General features: G+C 49.5%; 1 protein-coding gene across 1 annotated transcript; it reads right to left on the bottom strand.

Annotated features, from left to right (window-relative positions):
• Nucleotides 1–6012: 6012 nt before the first annotated feature.
• Tent5c (terminal nucleotidyltransferase 5C) lies at nucleotides 6013–17961 on the bottom strand. Its single transcript, XM_048351861.1, has 2 exons — nucleotides 17848–17961; nucleotides 6013–7920 (listed from the first exon to the last, which is right to left on the bottom strand). The coding sequence occupies exon 2, from the start codon at nucleotides 7892–7894 to the stop codon at nucleotides 6719–6721; it is 1176 nt and encodes a 391-aa protein (XP_048207818.1). The 5' UTR covers nucleotides 7895–7920; nucleotides 17848–17961; the 3' UTR covers nucleotides 6013–6718.
• Between the last annotated feature and the right edge of the window lie 2493 nt (nucleotides 17962–20454).

Raw genomic sequence — 20454 nt, 5'->3', positions numbered from 1 at the left:
GACAAGTACAAAATGCCTGGAAATCAAATGAAGCATCCAAAAGAAAGGCTTAGGCACTTCATGTTCTTCTCCTAAAGCACTTCCTGCCAAAAATATCAGTCACATCCAGCTCATATTGGAAATAACAGGGACACCCTTGACATCCCTCTTCCCAGAAGAGCTCATGGAGGGCCCTTCATACACCCTGTGGCCAACACAAGCTGCCTCGGAGGTCCACTCTGTTGGATGATAGACCGTGGAGACCCACAACTGAAACCAGACATCTAAACAGCTCCAGGTTACCTCTGCTCACAAAGGAAAGCCAGGAGAGATAGGACCATGGCCGGGTCTGCTTTAGGGATGAGCTGCAGGCACAGAGATGTAACCTTACTTAGTAGTGAGCTGGGGAAACCAACTCAGTGGGGAAAAAAAAAATCCCTACAAGTAACATTACTGTTACAAGGAGACTCTGGAAAGGTCAACAGCTGACTTTTCATCGTGTATTGAAAGGGGGAATGCTGGCTAGACGGATGGGATTCCTGAGAAAGGAAATACATGATCATTACATCACTAGCCCTAACAGATTTGGGTGTGTAATGGGTGGGCTGAGGAAGCTGAGCACCTGGGCAAGTCCTTGTGTGGACTGGATTCTACCAGAACCAGGGGGCCAGGGAGTAGAATTTCTGTAGTTGAGCCAAATGGAGTTCCATGAAACTCCCAATGAGTCATGAAGCCAATTAATACCAGCAAAAAATAAATAAGTAGTGTCTGGAAGCAAAATATTGGGAAGGATACTGCAAAAAAAAATTCATATGTGGAAGCTTAGAAGACAAAAAAATCCAGATACTAATCTCCACTAACTTAAACATAAGCCCAGCCACATGGATAGAGAAAACACAAGATGTCTAGGCTTCAATCAAAGCAAAACATAAAAGAAAAAAAACCCTCCCTCTTACAAATAAAAGAGAAAGGTCACAAGGAAACATATTTCCTCCTAAAGAAATCCAGTTCTGAACACCATCTCCACAGAAACAGTCTTCAGAAAGAGAGAGCACTTGTGACCACACAGTGTGGGGAAAGGTAATGAACTTCCCAGGGGCTCTTAATGAATAGGGAAGAAATGGCCACAGAGCTTCCCAATGTGAATAAGGCTATAGTCGAGTGGTGCTGGTTCTCTGTGGGGCTGAGAGAGATGATGCTGGCCACACCCCTCCTCAAGAGAGCCTTCAGCTCCACACAGGCCTGTCTCTCTGCTTCTGATCAGACGCCTGAGGGATCACCAATGATGGGACTGGTGGAATTTCCAGGTTTGGTAAAGAACCTTTTTGCTCAAGTAGCCAAGTAACAAGACTCGGGAGGTTAGCTACCACCTTGAAATGTATTACTTTCAAGCCTATATTAAAAAAAATGCCCTGACTTTCTAGCCTCTAAAAGTATAATTGGACAGAGGAATGGTGACAGAGGTAAGTAAGGGTCACGTGCTGCCGCCCCACACAGTGAAGAGCGGCCCTTGCATGCTGTCAGCTCTTGTCTAATGTCCAGAGTTGCCTGGGACCAGGATTTACTGTCAATATCGTGCCTGTCCTCACTCAGTTTTTACCAGTGAAGACCATGACAGGATTCTTGGGGACTGTCTAAACCTAAATTGAACTGTCTAAACCTAACAGATGTGGACGACTCTAATGGAGATGGATCTGGGTTATAGCTGAACTCTCTGAAAAAGCAAATAGAAAAAGGGAATGAAACTATATCAGCTGGAAAAAGACACGGCTGAGATGCAAGGATGTGTCCAGAAAAGTTTGAACAGACTCAAAAGGAAAAAAAGACAGACATCTCAAAGAAACAAAGGAAGGACCGAAAACATGTGGCATACTTCACATGGGTGATCACTTGACAAATCTTGCTAATCTCAGTGGGGACCCTCTACTGCCAAAGAAATCAAACATCGGCTGGGACACTAGCCACCTGCAGTGCCCGTTGCTGGTGACCACTACACACGAAGAAATCTTAAAAAGGACACCAAGAAGTTTTAGTCCATGTACATGGAAAATATACTTTGCAATCCAACCATAGCGATCATGTGATCTTGGTGGATATCATTCTTTTAGAATTAATGAAAGTCCAGAAAGAGCTAGGCCATCCAGTAGGGGCTTACTGTTTTAGAAGTGAAGATCAAGAAGAGCTTGGTTTTGCCAAAAATGCATGAGTTCAAGCACTACTGGAAACAGAAATGATTCAAGGGATCTAAATTGTAAAAGAAAAGGCTCAGCAAGAGCGATCTTCTCAAAGACTGCATACAAAAGCTAAGCAGAATGGAGAGAAAGAGTCTCAAAGGAGAGTGCAGGAAACAAATCACCAAACAGCTAATCACAAAAATGAGGACTTAGAGAAGGCAAAGCAGTACCTTGAACAGTAAGCAGGTCAACCACTATCAGAAACAAAGACTATCGGGCAGACTTGGAAGAGCGCAGCATGTGCCGATGGAGGCTGAAAAGCCAACCCTGCTAAAGAAGCACAAACTCAACAGCACAGAGCACTAAGGAGAGATGCCAAACTGGATCTCCATGGAACTATCAGTCACAAACCCAATGTTATCTGCAAACCAACAAAAAACCACCACCAAAAACATTACCATTTTTATATTATGTCTTTTATTCAGATGTGATTTCTGACACTTCTATTCAGATCTGTCACCTGAGCCTTGCTTGGGACCTCAACTTTCTGGAATCTAGGAAAGTTGGAATGTAAGCCTGAAGCAATGAAAGAACCTCACCAGAACAACTGGAATGACAGTCATGAAGATGTGGTGTGTGACTCTGAGATGGAGTAAGAGGCTGACGTCACAAAGATATGGGATTCCAACTTTCTGAAGGAGGTTGGAAGAATGGGAGATGAGGTCAAAATGTTACTTTCATCAATAAACAACTAAAAAAAACTCCTGGAATATACTAAAATTTCTACAAATCACTAACATATGGTTTGAGTGAAGGAAAATGTACATAAAACAAAAATCTTCATGATTTTCTTAAAATTTAGCAAAATCCATAAACCAATATTATATTTATTTCCCTTTATAATTCTCATAGTCAGCTGATGGGGTCAGGAAAAAGAAAAGAATATATCAAAATCAGATAGTCCATTGCTAATTCTGAGACAGGTAATCAATATGCAGCCTTTGAACTCTCAAAGAAAGAGGGGTGGGAGAGGCTTCACTTTCCTTAGAGATCGCCACAAATAATCTTGAGAAGTTGCCAGTTCTTTGGGAACACCTCTCCTTTATTACTCCTCCATTGATCCGCTGAACTCAATTGGCTCAACTGCAACATGCTCCAAAGTGAACTGTGAAATTCTGGCATCAGATTTCACAGTGGACTTAATTCTCTATGCCATGAAGGCTGTGGATCTAACCTTGGCAACTTCAAGTTCTTTCATCTTACGGAATATCTACGCAAAGGCCTATCCCTGATGTGGAACCCCAGGTAGGTGCCCCAGAGGAAAGCGCCTTGTGGTCATTCAGCGCTCATCTCCACTGGACAGCCAAGCTGAGTCCCATCTTTGGAAGAAGGTGCTGGAGCTAAAGAATGTAGGGGCATCGTAAAACCAGATGGTAGCACCAGAAAGTTCACGAGAAAGGAAGGCGAAGTGGTGGCTCAACTGGCTGCACTTCGCCAGCTTACCACAAAGGAAAGGGGCTCGAACTAGAGAGGTGGCTGAAGGATAAGCAGATCCAGGGTTTCACAGCAACTCCATTATCACCACATCACACAGCTTCTCACACAGCAAACTGTCACCCAAATCCCCAGGACAGACTGGGGAAACAAAACAAAACACCACATACACCAAATGCCATCTTGCCTAGCAACACTCCCCATCGCCCAGTCCCAAGGTCACCCGTGCACACCCTCAGCCACGCTGACATGAACCTATTCCTGATACTGCCTCACTTCAGGGTGGAAATAACTGTGTGAGGAAAGGCATCTTATTGCCAAGGCAAGACTATAGGATGAAACTGAAGCTGGGGCCAGGAATTTAGTGTGTGGTCACTTGCCAACTAAAAGGCAAAGGAACTATTTTTCATTCTGTTGCTGCCATTCTCCCTGGCCCCCAGGAAGCGGGTGGGAAACTTGGTACCAGAAAGCAGTTCAGTCTGGGGCCACTGAGAGACTGCTTCCATTTCCACTAGAACTTGCACTTGAACTTGAGTGCCCTCTCCTACTGCCAAGTTTCATGTACACATACACACAGACATGCACACGTGTGCACGTGCACACACAAGAACCACAGGACTTGGTGGCTCAGTACACGTTCAGGTACCTGGTGCGTGTATGGCCAGCATGGAAGGCAGGCTGTGGATAGAATTTCCAGACATCTGAAGTTCAAGGCTACCTAGCCAACACCAAGGCTGGCAAGTCTCACAGAGCAAGAAGACAGCAGTAGCTCGGGCGGGGGAGGGGTGGTATGCTTTAAAAGTGTATCTTTGGTCAGCAACTCATATCAAATTCTCATCCTACAAAAACAGCTGATCAAAAGGTCTATCAAGATGGGCATTCTGCAATGGTGGTGAAGAACCAGGGAGAGGAGTGGGTGGGTGCTTGCCACTATTGTGCCCTCCCTTCATTCTCAGAGGATTATGACCAGATCTGGGGGAGGGGGGGGGATAACACAGAAGCTGAAACTCCAAGGGCAAACTGGAAATGTAAAGCCTTGATGCAGGCATCATCTTTCTGTGCTCTTCCAAGTAGAAGTAATGCGGATTTCTGTTAGCAATCGTGTTGGGCAGCGCATCATCACCTCACAAATGCTTTGGTTAAACAAATCTGTCATTTCTGTGCAAACAGGTTGTCACTGGACCACCGCGGCAGCATTTTCAGGCCAGGGGTAACCAGAGAGTTTTCAAAGTTGAGCTCAATTTTCATTATTTGCTTTGAACACTGAAGCACCTCAGGTACCCCTTAGAGAACTGGCCTCCAGTTAAAGGGCAGGAACTCCAACGCAACAAAGGTTCAGAGGGAAGTAGAAGCCAGACTACTCACAAGTGGCTCTGGCCACCAATCAGACACCACACAACGTGGACGCCGGCTAGGCCTTATGTTTCCACCAGGTCATCTTCAACAAGACAGTATCTATGAAAGCACATTCCAGAAGAAAGTTGAGGCACTTCCGCACCTCTCTGCTCACAGAGGAAGCCACTACAGTTAGGGCTTGGGATATTTTTTTTATTTTATTTTTTTTCAGTTTTAGAAAATGAGAATCAAGTGTGTGAATTTGATCAACTCACATAAGAAGCCAAGCTGGATAGCAATTCTGACTATCTTTACTCCTGATGCCTCACACACACAAAATTCAAGATATAAAATCTCACCTAAACCTAACCAGGAGAAGCAACAGTGGCTTCGGCCTCTCATGGACAAGGCCCGTTTCACTCTGGAGATGCTCTAAACACTGTTTTCTAAAATGCACAGTCTAAACAAACCCTACAAAATTAAGAACATCTTTTGTTCACTTGATTTGTCTACAAATAGATCAAAATGATTTCTGAGTGCACACAAGGCCAGATCACTCGTGTCTCCACAGGGAGAGGAGAGGAGAGTCTAAGGATGCTGGTGACTTAGCTCTATGGAAACCCTGAATACATCTGCTAACAAAAGAGCCTGAAGAAGGACATCGGAACTTTTGAAGAAGACAAGGAGAACGACGACAACCAAACCCAAAGGCCAAAATACTCCAGCAAAACAGCAGTCACAGATGGAGTGTGACCAGAATGGGTTTCCAAACTCCAGGGAAGGTACTCACGTCAGCCACGAGAGTGACTCCAGACACTGCACAATAACTTAAGTCTTCAGAAGAGCACAAAAGTTAGCCAACAGAGCACTAGGGAGGGAAAACGTGCCATTTGGTAAGAATTCCTTAAAGAAACAATGAAAAAAGAAAAAGGGAAAAGAACATTCATATTGCCTATTTATAACCACTACCCCCCACCACAATTCTACTTTAACATTGTATTCCACATTTTATTTTTGTTTTCAAGTTACCTTTTCAAGAAAAAGCCATTCTTTTATTTTCCCTCTCCATAGTATCTTGTAATTCCTCAAGATAGCACAGTGTCTAAACCATAAACCATTTCCAATCAGAGCTGCAGTCTCCAGCTATTACCTTTGGTTTATTGATCAAAGAAACCCTCCACTCCTGACAGGGACTAAACATACACCACATTGACTCCTGGGAACAAAATTCCAATCACAAGAGCACCCTCGTGTTTCTCTCTCCCTCTCTCTTTTTTTTTTTTTTTTTGGCCTGATTAAAAGTGACACAATAGGAGACACACTCAGCACAAATTCATGAACTTGCTGAGAACCCCAAGTACAGACCAATGACCACTGCCCTAGAGTAGCTTAGGTAACTTCTCATGTGTGGGGCCAAGCTCCCCCAAACTCAAACGCTGTACAGTGCCGAGTGGCCGGTACACACAGCATGGCAGTGTCTTGTGTTGGAAAGCTGTGGTTGACACTTCCTAGTGCATTTTGCAAAGTGGCACTTAGAAAATGGGTCTTTTGGGGGTTGGCTCATGATCGACCCACTCCGATGGGTAACACGCACCAAAAAAAAAAAAAAAAAAAAGCAGAAATCAGAGCTGAGTTGCCCCCTTTAAAAGCCAAACACCTACATCTAGAAGGGGGCTGCTCTCCCTGGCAGGTGTTGCCCTGCTGGGCCCCCAGGCCAGGAGCCCCAGGTCTTAATGTTAGTTACAGGGCAGCCAGGTAGGGTAAGGCTGGCTGTAGGGGATGGGAGGGTGGGCGATGTAGTAGTTGTTGAAGTTGCCGTCGCTGACGTAAGGGGCTGGCTGGTAGTAACAGGTGACGTTGGTGGCGTTGGGGATGATGTTCTGCTCAGCCAGCACGCGCAGGGCCAGCAGGGAGATGAGGTTCAGGGTCTGCCTGCGCTCGTGTCCCATGAGGCACACCGTGCTCTCATTCACCACCCTGCGGAGGATCATCAGGTAGTCATACTTGCTTCTCTCTTCTTCAGCAAAGTGGTTCTGCAGGTAGGTCTCCAACTTCCTCTGCTGTTCCAGGATGTCCGGGAAGTCGATGAAGAACCGGGAGCACATGTAACGCTCCAGGGTTTTGATCTCCTCCTGGTCGGCGGGCCGGAAGTCCCGCACCAGGAGGTTGCTATACTTGAGAAGCCCCCCACCTCGGATCTCTTCGGGGTTCTTGGTGGCGATCAGTCTGTTCTGCAGGTGGTCGAAGGCCTCCTCGAAGTCCCCGTACACACTCTCCGCGATCACTGTGGGGTGGACATGCTCAGAGATGGGGTTACTGGAGCAATCATAGAAAAAGAGCAGAGAGTCCAGGATGATCTGGAAGGAGTCCACGCTGAACTCAAACTGACGCCGGATGGAGTCAACGAACTTCAGTTCCACGTTCCTCCCGTTCTTGTTGGAGAGGGAGATGAGGCTCCAGCGGTCCGTGTCCGTGCAGACCTTCACCAACTTCTGCACATACGCCTCCTTCAGCGTGACCGGGCTGATCTTCAGTTTATTCACGCCCTCCGGCAGGAAGTTCAGGAGGGAGCGCAGGACCACGTCCCTCACTAGCTGGAATTCGGCCTCTGTGGGAAGAGCCACATGAAAAATCAGGTCCAGATCTTTGCAACCCAAGCCGTTGTCTTTGACCAACACGTGGCCAGCCGCAGAGCCGTTCAGCCGCACATCCTGCACGTGGATGCCCGCCTCCTGCAGCCGGCTGCGCACTGTCTGCACGATGTCCTTCAGGGTTATCTCCAAGGTTGGAAAGTTGCCACGACCATGGATGGGGACCACCTCAGTCAAGACCTCGTGCAGCCGGCTAACCTGGCCCCAGCTGAGGACGCTGAAGGATGCACAGGCCCCGGAGCTTCTGCTGGCCTCTGCCATCTCAGGGGACGTGGTGGCCGGTAAAACTGAAAAGTGAAGGTGAGACACTGAGTTAGGATCTGCGTGGGGGAAGGCAAAGCCATCCAGGGCTCAGATATGCTGATGAGAGTCCCAACTGTTTGTGATGGGAGGAATTAAATGTGTGAACGGGGCACCAATGGCTTATGCCTATAATCCTAGCTACTCCAGAGGCTGAGATCTGAGGACCAAGGTTCAAAGAGAGCCTGGCAAGGAAAAGTCCATGAGACTCCAGAAATGGAGATGTGGCTAAATGGGAGAATGCAAGCCTTGAACAGAAATTCCAAAGAAAGACAGCACAAGGTCCTGGGATCAAGCCCAGTACCAACACAATGAAGAATGAATAAATATGCTTGTTAAAGACAAAAAAAAATTAAACTGCAAACAAATATGGATACATTAGAAAGCCAGAGTGCCTGTGGCATTCGGGGGGGCCCCACTAAACCCCGAGCAGCTTCCCCAACCTCATGCTTTGCAGCTTGCAGAACATTCACAAAACCCATCCCGAAGCACTTTCATTGTTCTAAAGCTACTGTGCCTGTCATCAACGATGACAGCATACACCTCCTGGGGTTCCGCAAGGACTTCTGGTACTGCCCAGGGCCAGGGATTTCAGGGCCTGTCACTCAGGGTCAGGGCCCGCTAGGGCATAGCAATAAGCTTTTGGTTGCTCTTCACAAGGAAGCGGGTGAGGATAATGTCAAGCCAGGCGGTTCTCACGGGAGGACGCAAGTGTAACAGAAAGCTGAGAGTCGGGTCCCCTAGTCAGTGAGAACAGAAGGACAACTATGGGAAGGAGACTTGTCCTTCAGGAAAGCAACATGAGCTGCTCGCTGGGGCCACACACAGCTGGAAATACCAGGCCCCATGCACCTCTCAGTCCAGACCCTGGCAGCGCTTTCAGATCTCACTTAATGAGCTAGAATCTGTTTGGCTAGAAGGAGGAAGCAGATTCTGCCAGCAAAGCAGACTGGAGAAGAGCTGCCCAGATAGGCCTATAATCCTTGCCACGAAGGCGGCTGAGATCTGAGGACAGACTCAAAGCCAGCCTAGGCAGACAAATTCAAGGGGCACTTCTCTCCGATGAACCAGAAAAAAAGTGCCAGAAGCACGAGGTGTGGCTCAAGTGGGAAAGCACCAGTGAAGAATGAAAAAGCCAAGGCCCTAAATTCAAGCCTAAGTACCAGCACAAATGTCCTCCTCTGTACTGTGTTTAAAACAAAAACTCAACAGGTAAGCCATCTCATCTAGGCAAGGTTCCTTATGGTTTCACAGAGCTGCTGTCTTATTTCAAGTGCAGTACCACCACCCTCATGATACTGTTACATTGACTTGGTTCCACCATAACCTCTCCTCACATACATGGATGGAAAATGACAAACAAGCAGTCTATAAAAAAGCAAGCAGAGTGTCAGACACAGACCAATGCTAACCCCACAACATATTGTTTGTTTTGGCCACTGAACTCAAGGCCTCGCCCTTACTCTGGGGCAATACCACTTCCAACTTTTTTCTGGTTAACTGGACTTAATAGTCTCTTGGACTTTCTTGCCCCAGCTGGCTTGGAACTGTAATCCTCAGATCTTAGCCTCCTGAATAGCTGTGACTACAGACGTGAGCCACTGGCACCTGGCCATCTTCATCATTTTTCATCCTCTCCATTTACCATGTTACATCTTTAAAGAAGCTGAGCCGATTTAAAAGCACAAATGTAAGCTACATTCCTATTAAGTTCTTAGCCTGAAATAAGTCATTTACATCTTTAAAAAAGAAAGTGTTCATTTCCCCCCGACTTATCCAAATAACTTCAAATACCAAAAGTACATTTTTCAGGTTACTTAGACAAATAAGAATGGACCCAAGTTATAGGCCCTGCGCACTTAGCTAATACACCCGCTTCCCCAGACAGTTTCCGTTTTAATTAACTGCTTTAAATCAACACCAACATAATCCTCTTATAAAAGAATCACATAAAACGCACATTCCCAACTCATGAAAGGCCCTGGTTGGAGGCAAATTCTAGTTAGCAGAATTAACAAACAGTGGCTAGGAAACAAATACATGTGCAGTCTAGTAACCTCCAAACCAGTGTTTGAGAAGCAGATTCACTGTAGGTTTTACACAGATGAATGTGTGGCACTTCTTACAAAACAGGATGGCCAACTGCTTCCCTGTTAGATTAAGGCTTGACTCTCCAAGAGCAATCATCCTAGAGACCCTCAACGTCTCTACTCCTCTGTTAACTGGCAGCAACAGAAAAACACATTATAGCTGCACATTATAGCTGGGTCTGGTGGCTCACACCTGTCATCCTAGTTACTCACGAGTCTGAGATCTGAGGATCCAAGTTGGAATCTACCCTGGGCTGATGAATCTGAGAGTCTCTTATCAACAATTAGCCACTAACAAGCCAGAAGTGGAGCTGTGTTCATTCAAGTGGGGCAGTGCCAGTCTTGAGTGAAAACCTCAGGGACAATGCCCAGGCCTTGAGTTCAAGTCCCAATACTGGCACGCACATGTACACATGCGCACACACACACACACACACACACACACACACACACACACACACACACGGATGGTCCTGGACCTCCACCCAATGACATTCACTGTGACCTGCTTGGGGGCTGGGAGATCAGGAGAAGTGCTATCAGTTTAAAGCCTTGCACCCAACAATCAAAGAAAGTGGATCCTACCAGGAGCTGCAGGGAAAAAAAAAAAAAAAAACAACAACAAGATATATTTGCAGGAAATTTCCAGAAGGAAGACAATGGACATAACTGAAATCAGAAACAGCCTGAGGACACACAGACTTGCAAATGCTAATTTAAGACTGGACACCTGCCACTTTCTGCACCTGCAGGCTTTGGTCCTTGAGAGCCCCTCTGCCAGAGAAGTTGGCTGGACACCCAGCTGCATCGGGGCAGTTGATAAGAGGGATAAAGAGAGAAGAGCCAGGCACCAAGGACCGGCATTCTGGGAGAAAGCCTCCCTTACTCCTTGCATTCCTTGGGTCAGTGAAGGCCAGGAGTTATCTAGGACCCATGGGTGACATAAGTAAGCTTTTTGTCTACCAGCTGCCAGGGAGGGCTCACATTCTAGAAAATCCCATAGCCACCAAATCCATTAAAACATAGGGCTTCACAGAGACACTCGTGTTTCATGAACATGAAATAAGTTTAGACTGCCTGAAGACAGATAAAATCATGTTTTTTTATTATTCTTTTTCGTTATGTTCTTTTTGTGTGCCAGTACAGGAGCCTTTTATTCAGGGCCTTTCATGATCCCTGTTCTTTCACTCAAGGCTGGCGCTCTATCACTTGAGCCACAATTTCACTTCCAGCGTTTTAGTGGTTCACTGTAGATTCATCTGCCCAGGCTGGCATTGAACTGCTGCCCTCAGATCTCAGTCTCCTGAGTAGCTAGGGTGACCAGTGAGAGCCACCAACACAACCAAAAACACCAACCCGAACTTGTGCTGTTGTTTTTTTTTTTTAAATAAAGACATTAAAATTCGATATCTCCTCCCCCCCAAAAAAGTTCTATTTACAGTTGCTACAACTACCCATGACCCCTTCTACCTTGGCTCAGCTCAAAGAAATAACCGCCCCAGGCCACAAGAGGAAACTCCGTTTAATAGTGCCCCAAGCAGACAGCAAGGCAGAGCTGCCAGGGCTGGGTTTGGATCAACCCATGCAATTCTCATAAAAGCCCTATGAATATGCCATGCCCTCACCCCCCTTTAAGGATGAGGAATGTTGGGGACAAAGAAGCACACCGGTGGCTCGTGCTAGCTACTCAGGATGCTGAGATCTGAGAACAGAAGTTTGACGTCAGCCAGAGCAGATGAATCCAAGAGACTCATCTCCAGTTAACCAGCCAAAAGCCACAAGTGGAGGTGTGGCATCAGGTTGAGTGGAAAAGGTAAGCAAGAGTGTAAGGCCTTGAGTACAAGCCCCAGTACCGGCATTTGCGTGCCCCCACACACAGAGGCCCTGAGAAGTCATTTAAGAACTGGGTGTTGCCAAGCTTCTGACCGTCTGAGACGGCCTCTTTGCACACGCTGCCTCTGCTGTCCCAGCAGCCCCTGTCTGTGTTCCCAGGGTTACTTGCAGCCTCCCACCTACTGCATACTGATGTCTACTAAACTCAAAAAACAAAGAAAATGGCACAGTCCTGGGCTGACACCAAGGTGGGATGTAGAACTGGAGGCTCCCTCAGCCTGGATTTAGGGCTCTGGGGACCTTCCCAAATTCTGACTTGCCACTCTTGCCAACAGCCCGTCAAGTTATCAGTGTCCGGGCTCTGTTGCAGACACCACCCAAGATGCCTTTAAACAGAAAGCTTCCCACCTTTCAAAACAGGAGGCCCAGCCCGGTGTGGGGGAGGAGATAAGACTGAAGGACTAGGGCTAAGCTGCCAGCAATGACAGGGGAATCAAACCACTGGCCCTATCCTCCAGCAGGGAAGTCGTTACAAATGGAAATAATCCCAGGGCCAGAACACAGGCATCTTTAGATGGAAGCTGCACTCTCACAAATGGAACTGGAAATAACCCTCATTAAACCCCTCCCTCCCCACTCCCAACATTTCTTTTGTGCTGGTCTTGGGGCTTGAACTCAGAGCCTTGTGCCCTCCATTGGTTTTTTCACTGGAGGCACTTGAGCCACACCTCCACTAAATGCTTTCTGCTGCTTAATTGGAAATCAAGTCTCATAGACTTTCCTGCCCCAGCTGGCTTTGAACCGTGATCCTCAGATCTCAGCCTCCTGAGTAGCTAGGATTACAGACATAAACCACCCCCAAGAGGTGAGATTTCGTTTTAGAGATGGACTAGATTGAAAAAAGCAGGAGGCTAAGGTTTATATAGAGGAGACAAAGTTCAAGGATGACAGACAGCGCTTGTCCACAAGGCTCAACAGAGCTCCAGCAGCTGTAATCAAACAGTCTTTTCCCAGGCCACTTGACCAGCTAACTATCTAGCCTTCACCTTTCAAACTAAGGCTTCCATCCTCTGCTGATAAAAGTCCTGTGTACTCATTAGCATCAGCCCCAGGGCCTCATTGGGGACAGAGGGAAGCAAATATGTAGTTCATTGTACAGTATTTATCACAGCAACATATTCTCTCTCTCTCTCTCTCTTACACACACACACACACATACACACACCATTCCCAAATGTCTCTGTACAAGTTAACCTCAATTTCAGTGTAGATGCTATTTTATTGCACACCATCCATCCCAGGTTTGTTTCCCACAAAAGATCTTCACACAACCAGTACTCCAGGTACCTTACTTAGTACTCCAAGTACTAAGCATAGCAGTAGTCAGAATGAAATAGTGTCTCTTTGGAAACATTAAAGTGATACTAAGTAACAGAAATTGGGTGGGTGGTCTTAACACAGAGGAACAAGACCCAGATGTAGTAGCTATTTCTGTACTAACCATCTTGGGCATTCCTATAGGTATGGTGCCACACAGCCTTGCCTGGAGCTGACAAGCACTATTAGCTTTTTACTGAGCAGTTAATATAGCTATTAGATAGCCTACAAACACCTTGAACTTGAATTGAAAGTACTTCCTAGTAACCAGCTGGGCACTGGTGGCTCACACCTGTAATCCTAGCTACTCAGGAAGCTAAGATCTGAGAATGGCAGTTCAAAGCCAGTCCAGGCAGAAAAAGTCTGAGACTCCTATCTCCAATTAACCAGCCAGAAGCTAAAAATGGAGGTGTGGCATGTTAGCCTTGAGGGGAAAACCAAGCAAGAGCACAGGCCCTGAGTTCAAAAGCCCCAGTACCAGCAAAAATAAAAATAAAAAAGAAAGAAATCAGTCAAGGAAGAACAGGGCTGCAGGAGGAAGCCAGAATTCCCAAGGGATGGATCTTCCTGTAAGCTCTTCCTGCCCCCTGGGGTTCATGGCCCAAGCATAGATAGGGACTGGCCAGAACCAGTGATGCACGGCTGCTCACCAAGCTTCTGTCTACAGGCCTCTAAACCAGGTCAGTGATGACATCGAGAAACAAAACAGCAAAAGGGAACGGATCAGCAGAACCACAACCCAGTGAGCTAGAGAGAAAGGCTGAGTGAGCGGCCCTGGCAGGAGGAGGGGAGGACTTAAGGGAACCTGGGCTCCACTTGAGAGGAGTTTCAGCTGAGGCCCAATTAGCAGTCACAGTCACTGGTCCTTGGTCCCCTAACTATATCCCCAAGACTCCCATTTGAAAGCAGACCCAGTTTGGGCACTGGTGGCTCATGCCTGTAATCCTAGCTATGCAAGAGGCTGAGATCTGAGGATCTCAGTTTACAGCCAGCCCTAGGGAGACGAATCTGTGAGATTCTTGTTTCCAATTAACCACTGAATAGCCAGGGGTGAGGATGTGGCTTAAGTGGTAGATTGCCAGCCTTGAGTGGAAAGGCCAGGCAAAAGCACAAGGCCTTGAGTTCAAGCCCCAACATAGACCCCCCCACACACACACACACTAATAAACGCAGACCCAGAAACGGCTCTGCATTTCAGGCTGGGATCTTTTGCTCTAGAAGGCCCCATCCAGGGTCTTGGCCCACCAGGACAGTACCCACTCCAAGTATGTAAGGAATGGCAGGCAGCTGCCAGTGGGAAGTTCATCCAAGTATCCGGAGCACCTTCTACCAGGAGGCCTGACCTCTGGGCAGGTGCGGCGCTCTGTGGAGGCACAGGTATCACCTGTCAGGGGCCCCCATGCCAGGGGCTGAGACCCAGTTCTTCAGTGCATCCTGAAGCGAGCCCAGCTCTGCTCCCATCTGGAGCCCCTCATGGTCCTGGGGTATAGACACCCCGGGCCTCCTTCGCACCTGCATGGAACCCTGGCCAGGAAGCACTTAACCACTTATGGGCTTAATCACTGCGAGCCAAGAAACAACGCCTCTCAGCCTGATGACAAAGGCTCTGCCACCAGGACCAGCCAGCATGAAGAGCTGCTTAGCATCAGCAAGTATTTCTCCATATTGGGTGGTTTTACCCCCATTGTTGTTCTAAGAAGTTCTGTGAACCATTCCAGAACAAGCTATGGGGGCCAGCTGTACAAAATATATTCATTTGGAACAATTCCTAAGGCTTCCTTATGAATTCAGGTGCTATATAGCTGCTTCCTTGAAACCATTTTAATTCCAAATATAACGTTCCCTTAAAATGCAAGCTGGAGAAACTTTAGGTTCTAGAAATACAGTAAGAGATGGACTTGCCAGAGAAATCCCAACAGTTTTAAAACACATGAGCACTTCAAGTGTGGAGGGGTCAGCACTATTCATAATGCAACCTACCCCAATTTAATTAATTCACTACTGTCCAAGCAGCAGGATGTCAGAAAACACGTTTTCCCTATGCTCCTGTTTACTTCAGTGACGATTTGACTTTTTATCTAACCAGGGTAAAGTCTCTTATCCAACAAACACCTCAGGTTTTGCCTCACCCTCAATCTCCAAATACATACACATAGGCATCAGAAATAGCAGAGGCAGCCCAGGGAGAGGTGGGGAGACCAAGAAACCCCAGCATAACATGAGCTTAACCTACCCCAGGCAAAAAATCAGGGGTTGCTGCTATGTCTCCCAGGAATACCAAATGGTTGACCTTACATATGCAGAGCTCTCAAGTAGCCCACCAGGAACAGGGTATATCAAAGAGGAAACACAAGACAAGCTACCACTGAATGGAGCAATTAAGAAAAAGGAGGGAAGGAAGGTGGGAGGAAGAAGGAAAAGAAGTTGGGAGGGAAAAGAAGAGGAAGGGGGGGGGGAGGAAATGTGTTCTATTCATGGTTCTGTGAGAAGGGCTCCATAGTTCCCGATTAGGTTGTCTTTATTTTTTGCCAAACTGTTCCTGGGACTTTTCAGAAGTGAGAGGAATTCTGTTCTCTGATGGGCAGAGCAAGGTGCACAGAATGTGTCCTGCCCTTGAACAGCGACTGGGGTGTCCTTGGGAGAGAGGTGGGGGGAGGGGGCTGGAAGTCCATCCGTAGAGAGCTTAGAGCTATCCATATTCACAAGAGGACTGCCTCTACTACCCCGTCTGAAAAACAAAGGGACCAGAGCCAAGCCACTTCTGTCAATTCCACGACTTAATCCAGAGACAAGGTAGCTATTGTGTGGGAAACTCAGCATAACCTGTGTGATGTGTTCACATCTCACAGTAAGAATTACTAACCAGATTAGGAACCTTTCTTTGGGGAAAAATTTAGAGGTCACTTCCAAGCAACATGCCAGTGTTGTGGAACAACTTGAACACATATATAATCCAACAAAATCTTTTAGAAGAAACTCCTCGTTGAGAATCTCTATAGTCCTAAACCATTTTAGGGCTTACGGAGTGGCTCAAGTGGTGGTGTACCTACCTAGCAACCTGAGTTCAAATTCCAGTACTGCCGATTTTTTTTTAAGTATGGGAGAAAAAAAAGGTTGCTGGAAAGTTACCTGTAGAGGCAAATTTTCAACCATCTGCCTCAGTTCATTAAACCCGACTCCCAGCTACCAAGGTTCCCAACTTCACAAGCAAGAATATTCAAGGACAGAAGGCCCCCCCAACCCACCCACCCAAGTCGATGGCCTGGCTCAGCCCCGTCCCTAAGTGGGAGGAAAGTCAGCCTTCCCGTGCCCCACCCCACCTCTCCAACTGCGGGGGGCAGACTGAAGGAAGCCCCGGCCCGCAGGTTCCCTCCGAGGACTCCCAGCGCAGTTCCCGGTAAATCCCCACCGCCCTCCCAGCTGGCCTCTGGGCCTCGCCAAATTCTCGATCCAGGCAGCCAAGCGCAGGCCCCGCCCCGCGCCCCCGCCCCGGGAGCCTGCACGGAGGTGGATACACTATCCATCTACTCAGGAGGATTCAATCACCCCCGCTTAACCTCCCGAAATGGGTAAGAGTTAGGTCTCCCCACCGATCTCGCCAATGTCACAATACAAACGATCACGCACACAACTATTCTTTACAAACAACCGACTGCAAAAGCACTTCACTGCGCGCCAGGGCTCCGTTTAAAAAGTTTTAAAGGAGTAGTCTGCACCCTCTGAAGGCTGCCTCCGCCCACAATGGGGAGCAGGAGAAGGGCTGAGACCACGCAGCGCGGACGAGCCCTCCTCCCCACGTTTCCTGCGTTCTGGGGGGTCACCCGCCACCCGCCCTCCAGGTAGGGCATCAGCGTCCCGGGCCGGGGTACGGGCTCCCCGCCCTCCTCCCCGCCCGTAGCCGGGGGTCGGCGTTAAAGCGTCTCCGGCTGCACCACAACGGGCCCCGCACCGCCGCCCGCCCGTCAGGCTCTCCACCTCCTCGGTGAGCAGCTCCGAGAGCTCGCTTCCACGGGCGCCGCATTCTCTAGAAGTTTCCTAGAGACCCGGGCCCTCCGCGCAAGGCAGGCGCGTGGATCGCCCTGCCGTTTGCGGGTCCACAGTCGAGAGCGAGTCCGAGGATCTTCCTAAAACCCAGGGGGTGGCACCGAACCCAGGACGCGCCCGGCCCGACGCCATCCCCAGACCTCTGTGCCTCCGCTGCGCGCGGCGAACCTGCGGGGCGCGCACAGGTGCGTGCGGCGGGGCGCGGAGAGCTCCGGGCCGCGATCCCAGACGGCGGAGGCACCGAGCGCCGGAGGAGGGACTGGGTGCCCGGCCGGCGGAAGGACTGGGTGCCCGGCCGGCGGGGACACCCGGCGCCCGGGCCGTCGCTCCCCTCCGCCGCCCGGCCGCGGACTCGCGGGGCAGGACCGCGCTCCGAGCTTGCGAAGCGCTGCTACGGGCTCTGAAGTCTGCGCTCCGTCCCGCGTTCCTCCCGCCCAGATGTGCGCGGCGGGGAGGTCGAGGCGCAGGGCGGCAAGCGGGGTCCCTGGCACCCGCCCGCCCGGGTCTGGCACCCGCCCCCCAGCGCCGCCGAGGGCGTCCGGGACCCCGCGGGCGGGCCGGGGTACTCACCTGGGCCGTGGAGTGGAGGCGACAGCGGCAGGACCTCGGTGTGGGCAGCCCCGGGCTGGAGCGGCGCGATGTCCACAGCCCCAGACAGCTGCGCCCGACGAGCCGTCCAGCCGCCGCCCCCTCCGATCTTATCCGGCCTGGGCACGCCCCGCCCCTGCCCCCGCCCCGCCGCGCCCCCGCCCTGAGGCCGGCCCTCCCGAGGGAGCCAGGGCGCCAGGGGCCGGCCCGGCCGGGTCCTCCCGCCCAGGCGCTGACGGCGGCCCCGACGTGCGCACGCGGCGCGCTGATTGGCTGTTCGTGTGAATGGTTGCCTAGCGACGTGTAAACCCTCCGCCGCGCCGAGGGGCGGGGAGAGCCGAGGAGGTGCCACTGCGCACGCGCCACGGAGAGGGGCGGGGCCTTGCCTTCGCAGTTGCCGGGACGCGCTTCCCGTCTAGTTTCCCATGGCTCTCCCCTCTCTTCTCTCTCCTCTCTCTCTCCTCTCTCTCCTCTCCCTCTCTCTCCTCTTCCCTCCCTCTCTTCCCCCTCTTTTTCCTCTTCTCTCTCCTCTCCCCTTCTCTCTCCCCTCTTTCCTCTCTCTCCTCTCCCTCCCTCTCTCCCATCTCTTTTCTCTCTCTTCCCCTCTCCTCTCCTTCTCTCTCCCTCACTCCCTCCCTCTCCTCTTTCCTCTTCTCCTCTCTCCCCCTCTCTCTTCTCCTCTCTCCTCCTCTCTCCCCCCTCTCTTTCCTCTTCTCTCTCCTCTCCCTCCCTCCTTCTCTCTCCCCTCTCTTTCCTCTTCTCTCTCTCTCTCCTCTCTCTCTCCCCCTCGTCTGTCCTCTCCCTCCCTCTCCCCCCTCTTTCCTCTCTCGCTCTCTCCTCCCCTCCCCCCTCTCCCTCTCAGTCCACTTTGCTCTCTGCTTGGGGATCTGGGCGCTCCTGAGCTCTTTCGCTCTAGCCTCGAGCGCTCCACCACCTGAGCCACAGCACCACTTCCAGCTTTGGGGTCGTGAATTCGAGTTTGCAAGTCTCTCTCAGACTTTCCTGGCCAGGCTGGATTCGAACCGTGGTCCTCAGGTCTCAGCCTCCTGGGAAGCACTAGGCCTGCTGTCTTGGGGGGGGGGGGGGGTTGGCTGTGGGTGACCTGGGCCTGGGGAACGGAGTGCGGACTCCTCAGCCCTGGGCCGCGTGCGTGTGGTGAGTGAGCCCCAGGGGCTCTGGGTCCAGCCCCAGCCCAGCAACGGGGTCAGCTTTGGCCCAGCCTAGAGCCAATAAGAGGGACCTGGCCAGCTGGGGGTGGGCGGCCAGGCGCTGACATCAGGCAGAGCTGAGATGAGATTCCCCGCCTCCAGGATGGCCATGGACAGGTAAGGAACCAACCCCCACAAGCAGCATCCCTTAGCCTGCCAATGGGACCAATGCCAGGAGAACTGCACGCCTGTGATCAGCCCTAGCTCCTGAAAAGCAGGTTCAAAACCAGTCACAGCAAACAAGTCTCTGAGAAGACTGAGAGTCCTGTCTCTACTTAACCACCAAAATGCCAGAAGTGGAGCTGTGTCTTAAGTGATAGAGTGCCAGCCCTGAGCAAAAAAGCTCAGGGAGAGAGATCAAGCCCCAGTACCGGGAAAAGAAAACAAAACCCGTACACTTAGTTATTCGTATAATACTTTTGATACAGTGTGTGTAGACATGCTGTTTACATCAAACAATCATCCTTATTTATCAAACATGTACTAATCTTGTTTGATCATCTGGGAGTGCTGGGAGTACTTTCCCAACTCAGCATTTCTCTTTCTGTCTTCATCTGACATGTGTTCCTGGTGTCTTCTGGGCTGTGGAAGTTGTCACATGCGAGCTTGCCCCAGTGAAGAGGTGCAGGGAAAGTTTCCCAGGATCTTTGATGGGCTAGTCACAGTGACACTACTGTTTGACACTACTGTTTTTGTTGTTGTACTGGAGCTTGAACTCATGGCCTCATACTCTCACTCGGCTTTTTTGATCTAGGATGGCACTCTACCACTTGAGCTTTACCCCTACTCCCAACTTTTTGCTGATTAATTGGAAATAAGAGTCTCATAGACATTCCTGCCTGAGCTGGCTTTGAACCAGGCTCCTTTGATCTCAGACTCCTGAGTAGCTAAGATCACAGGCATGAGTTGCCAGCACCTGGCTACTTAAAAACCTGATATTGATTATACCATTCAGTAATTTCATAAATGTATAGTGTGGGATATGATTAATTTTTACATTTATATATGCCCAGAACAAGATTTTGAACATGTCCAGTCATTTATGCCCATTTCCATGCAGCACCCCAAGAATAACCACTGCTCAAGCCTGTCTCCAGACCTCAGTGGCTCAGTGTTTGAACTTGAAGTGGAGGAAACAAATATCCACACTTGGGGGCCAGTCTGTCTGCTCTGACCCAACAAACGGGCTTAAATTATTCTTGTCATGTATAAAAATAGGTCATTCTTTTTCAAGACTGTACATAAATAGGCTACAGTTTAGTGGACATTTAAGTTGGTTTGGAGTTTTGCCTTTCATGAACAAAGCTCCTAGAAATGTTCTTATACATGTCTTTGGTAGACCCAGCATTTATGCCTGCCAAGTGCATACTCAGCATTGGAA

Source organism: Perognathus longimembris, chromosome 7 (assembly GCF_023159225.1).
Source record: "Perognathus longimembris pacificus isolate PPM17 chromosome 7, ASM2315922v1, whole genome shotgun sequence".
NCBI classification, from domain to species: Eukaryota; Metazoa; Chordata; class Mammalia; order Rodentia; family Heteromyidae; genus Perognathus; species Perognathus longimembris.
This window is presented reverse-complemented; position numbering and strand designations above follow the sequence as displayed.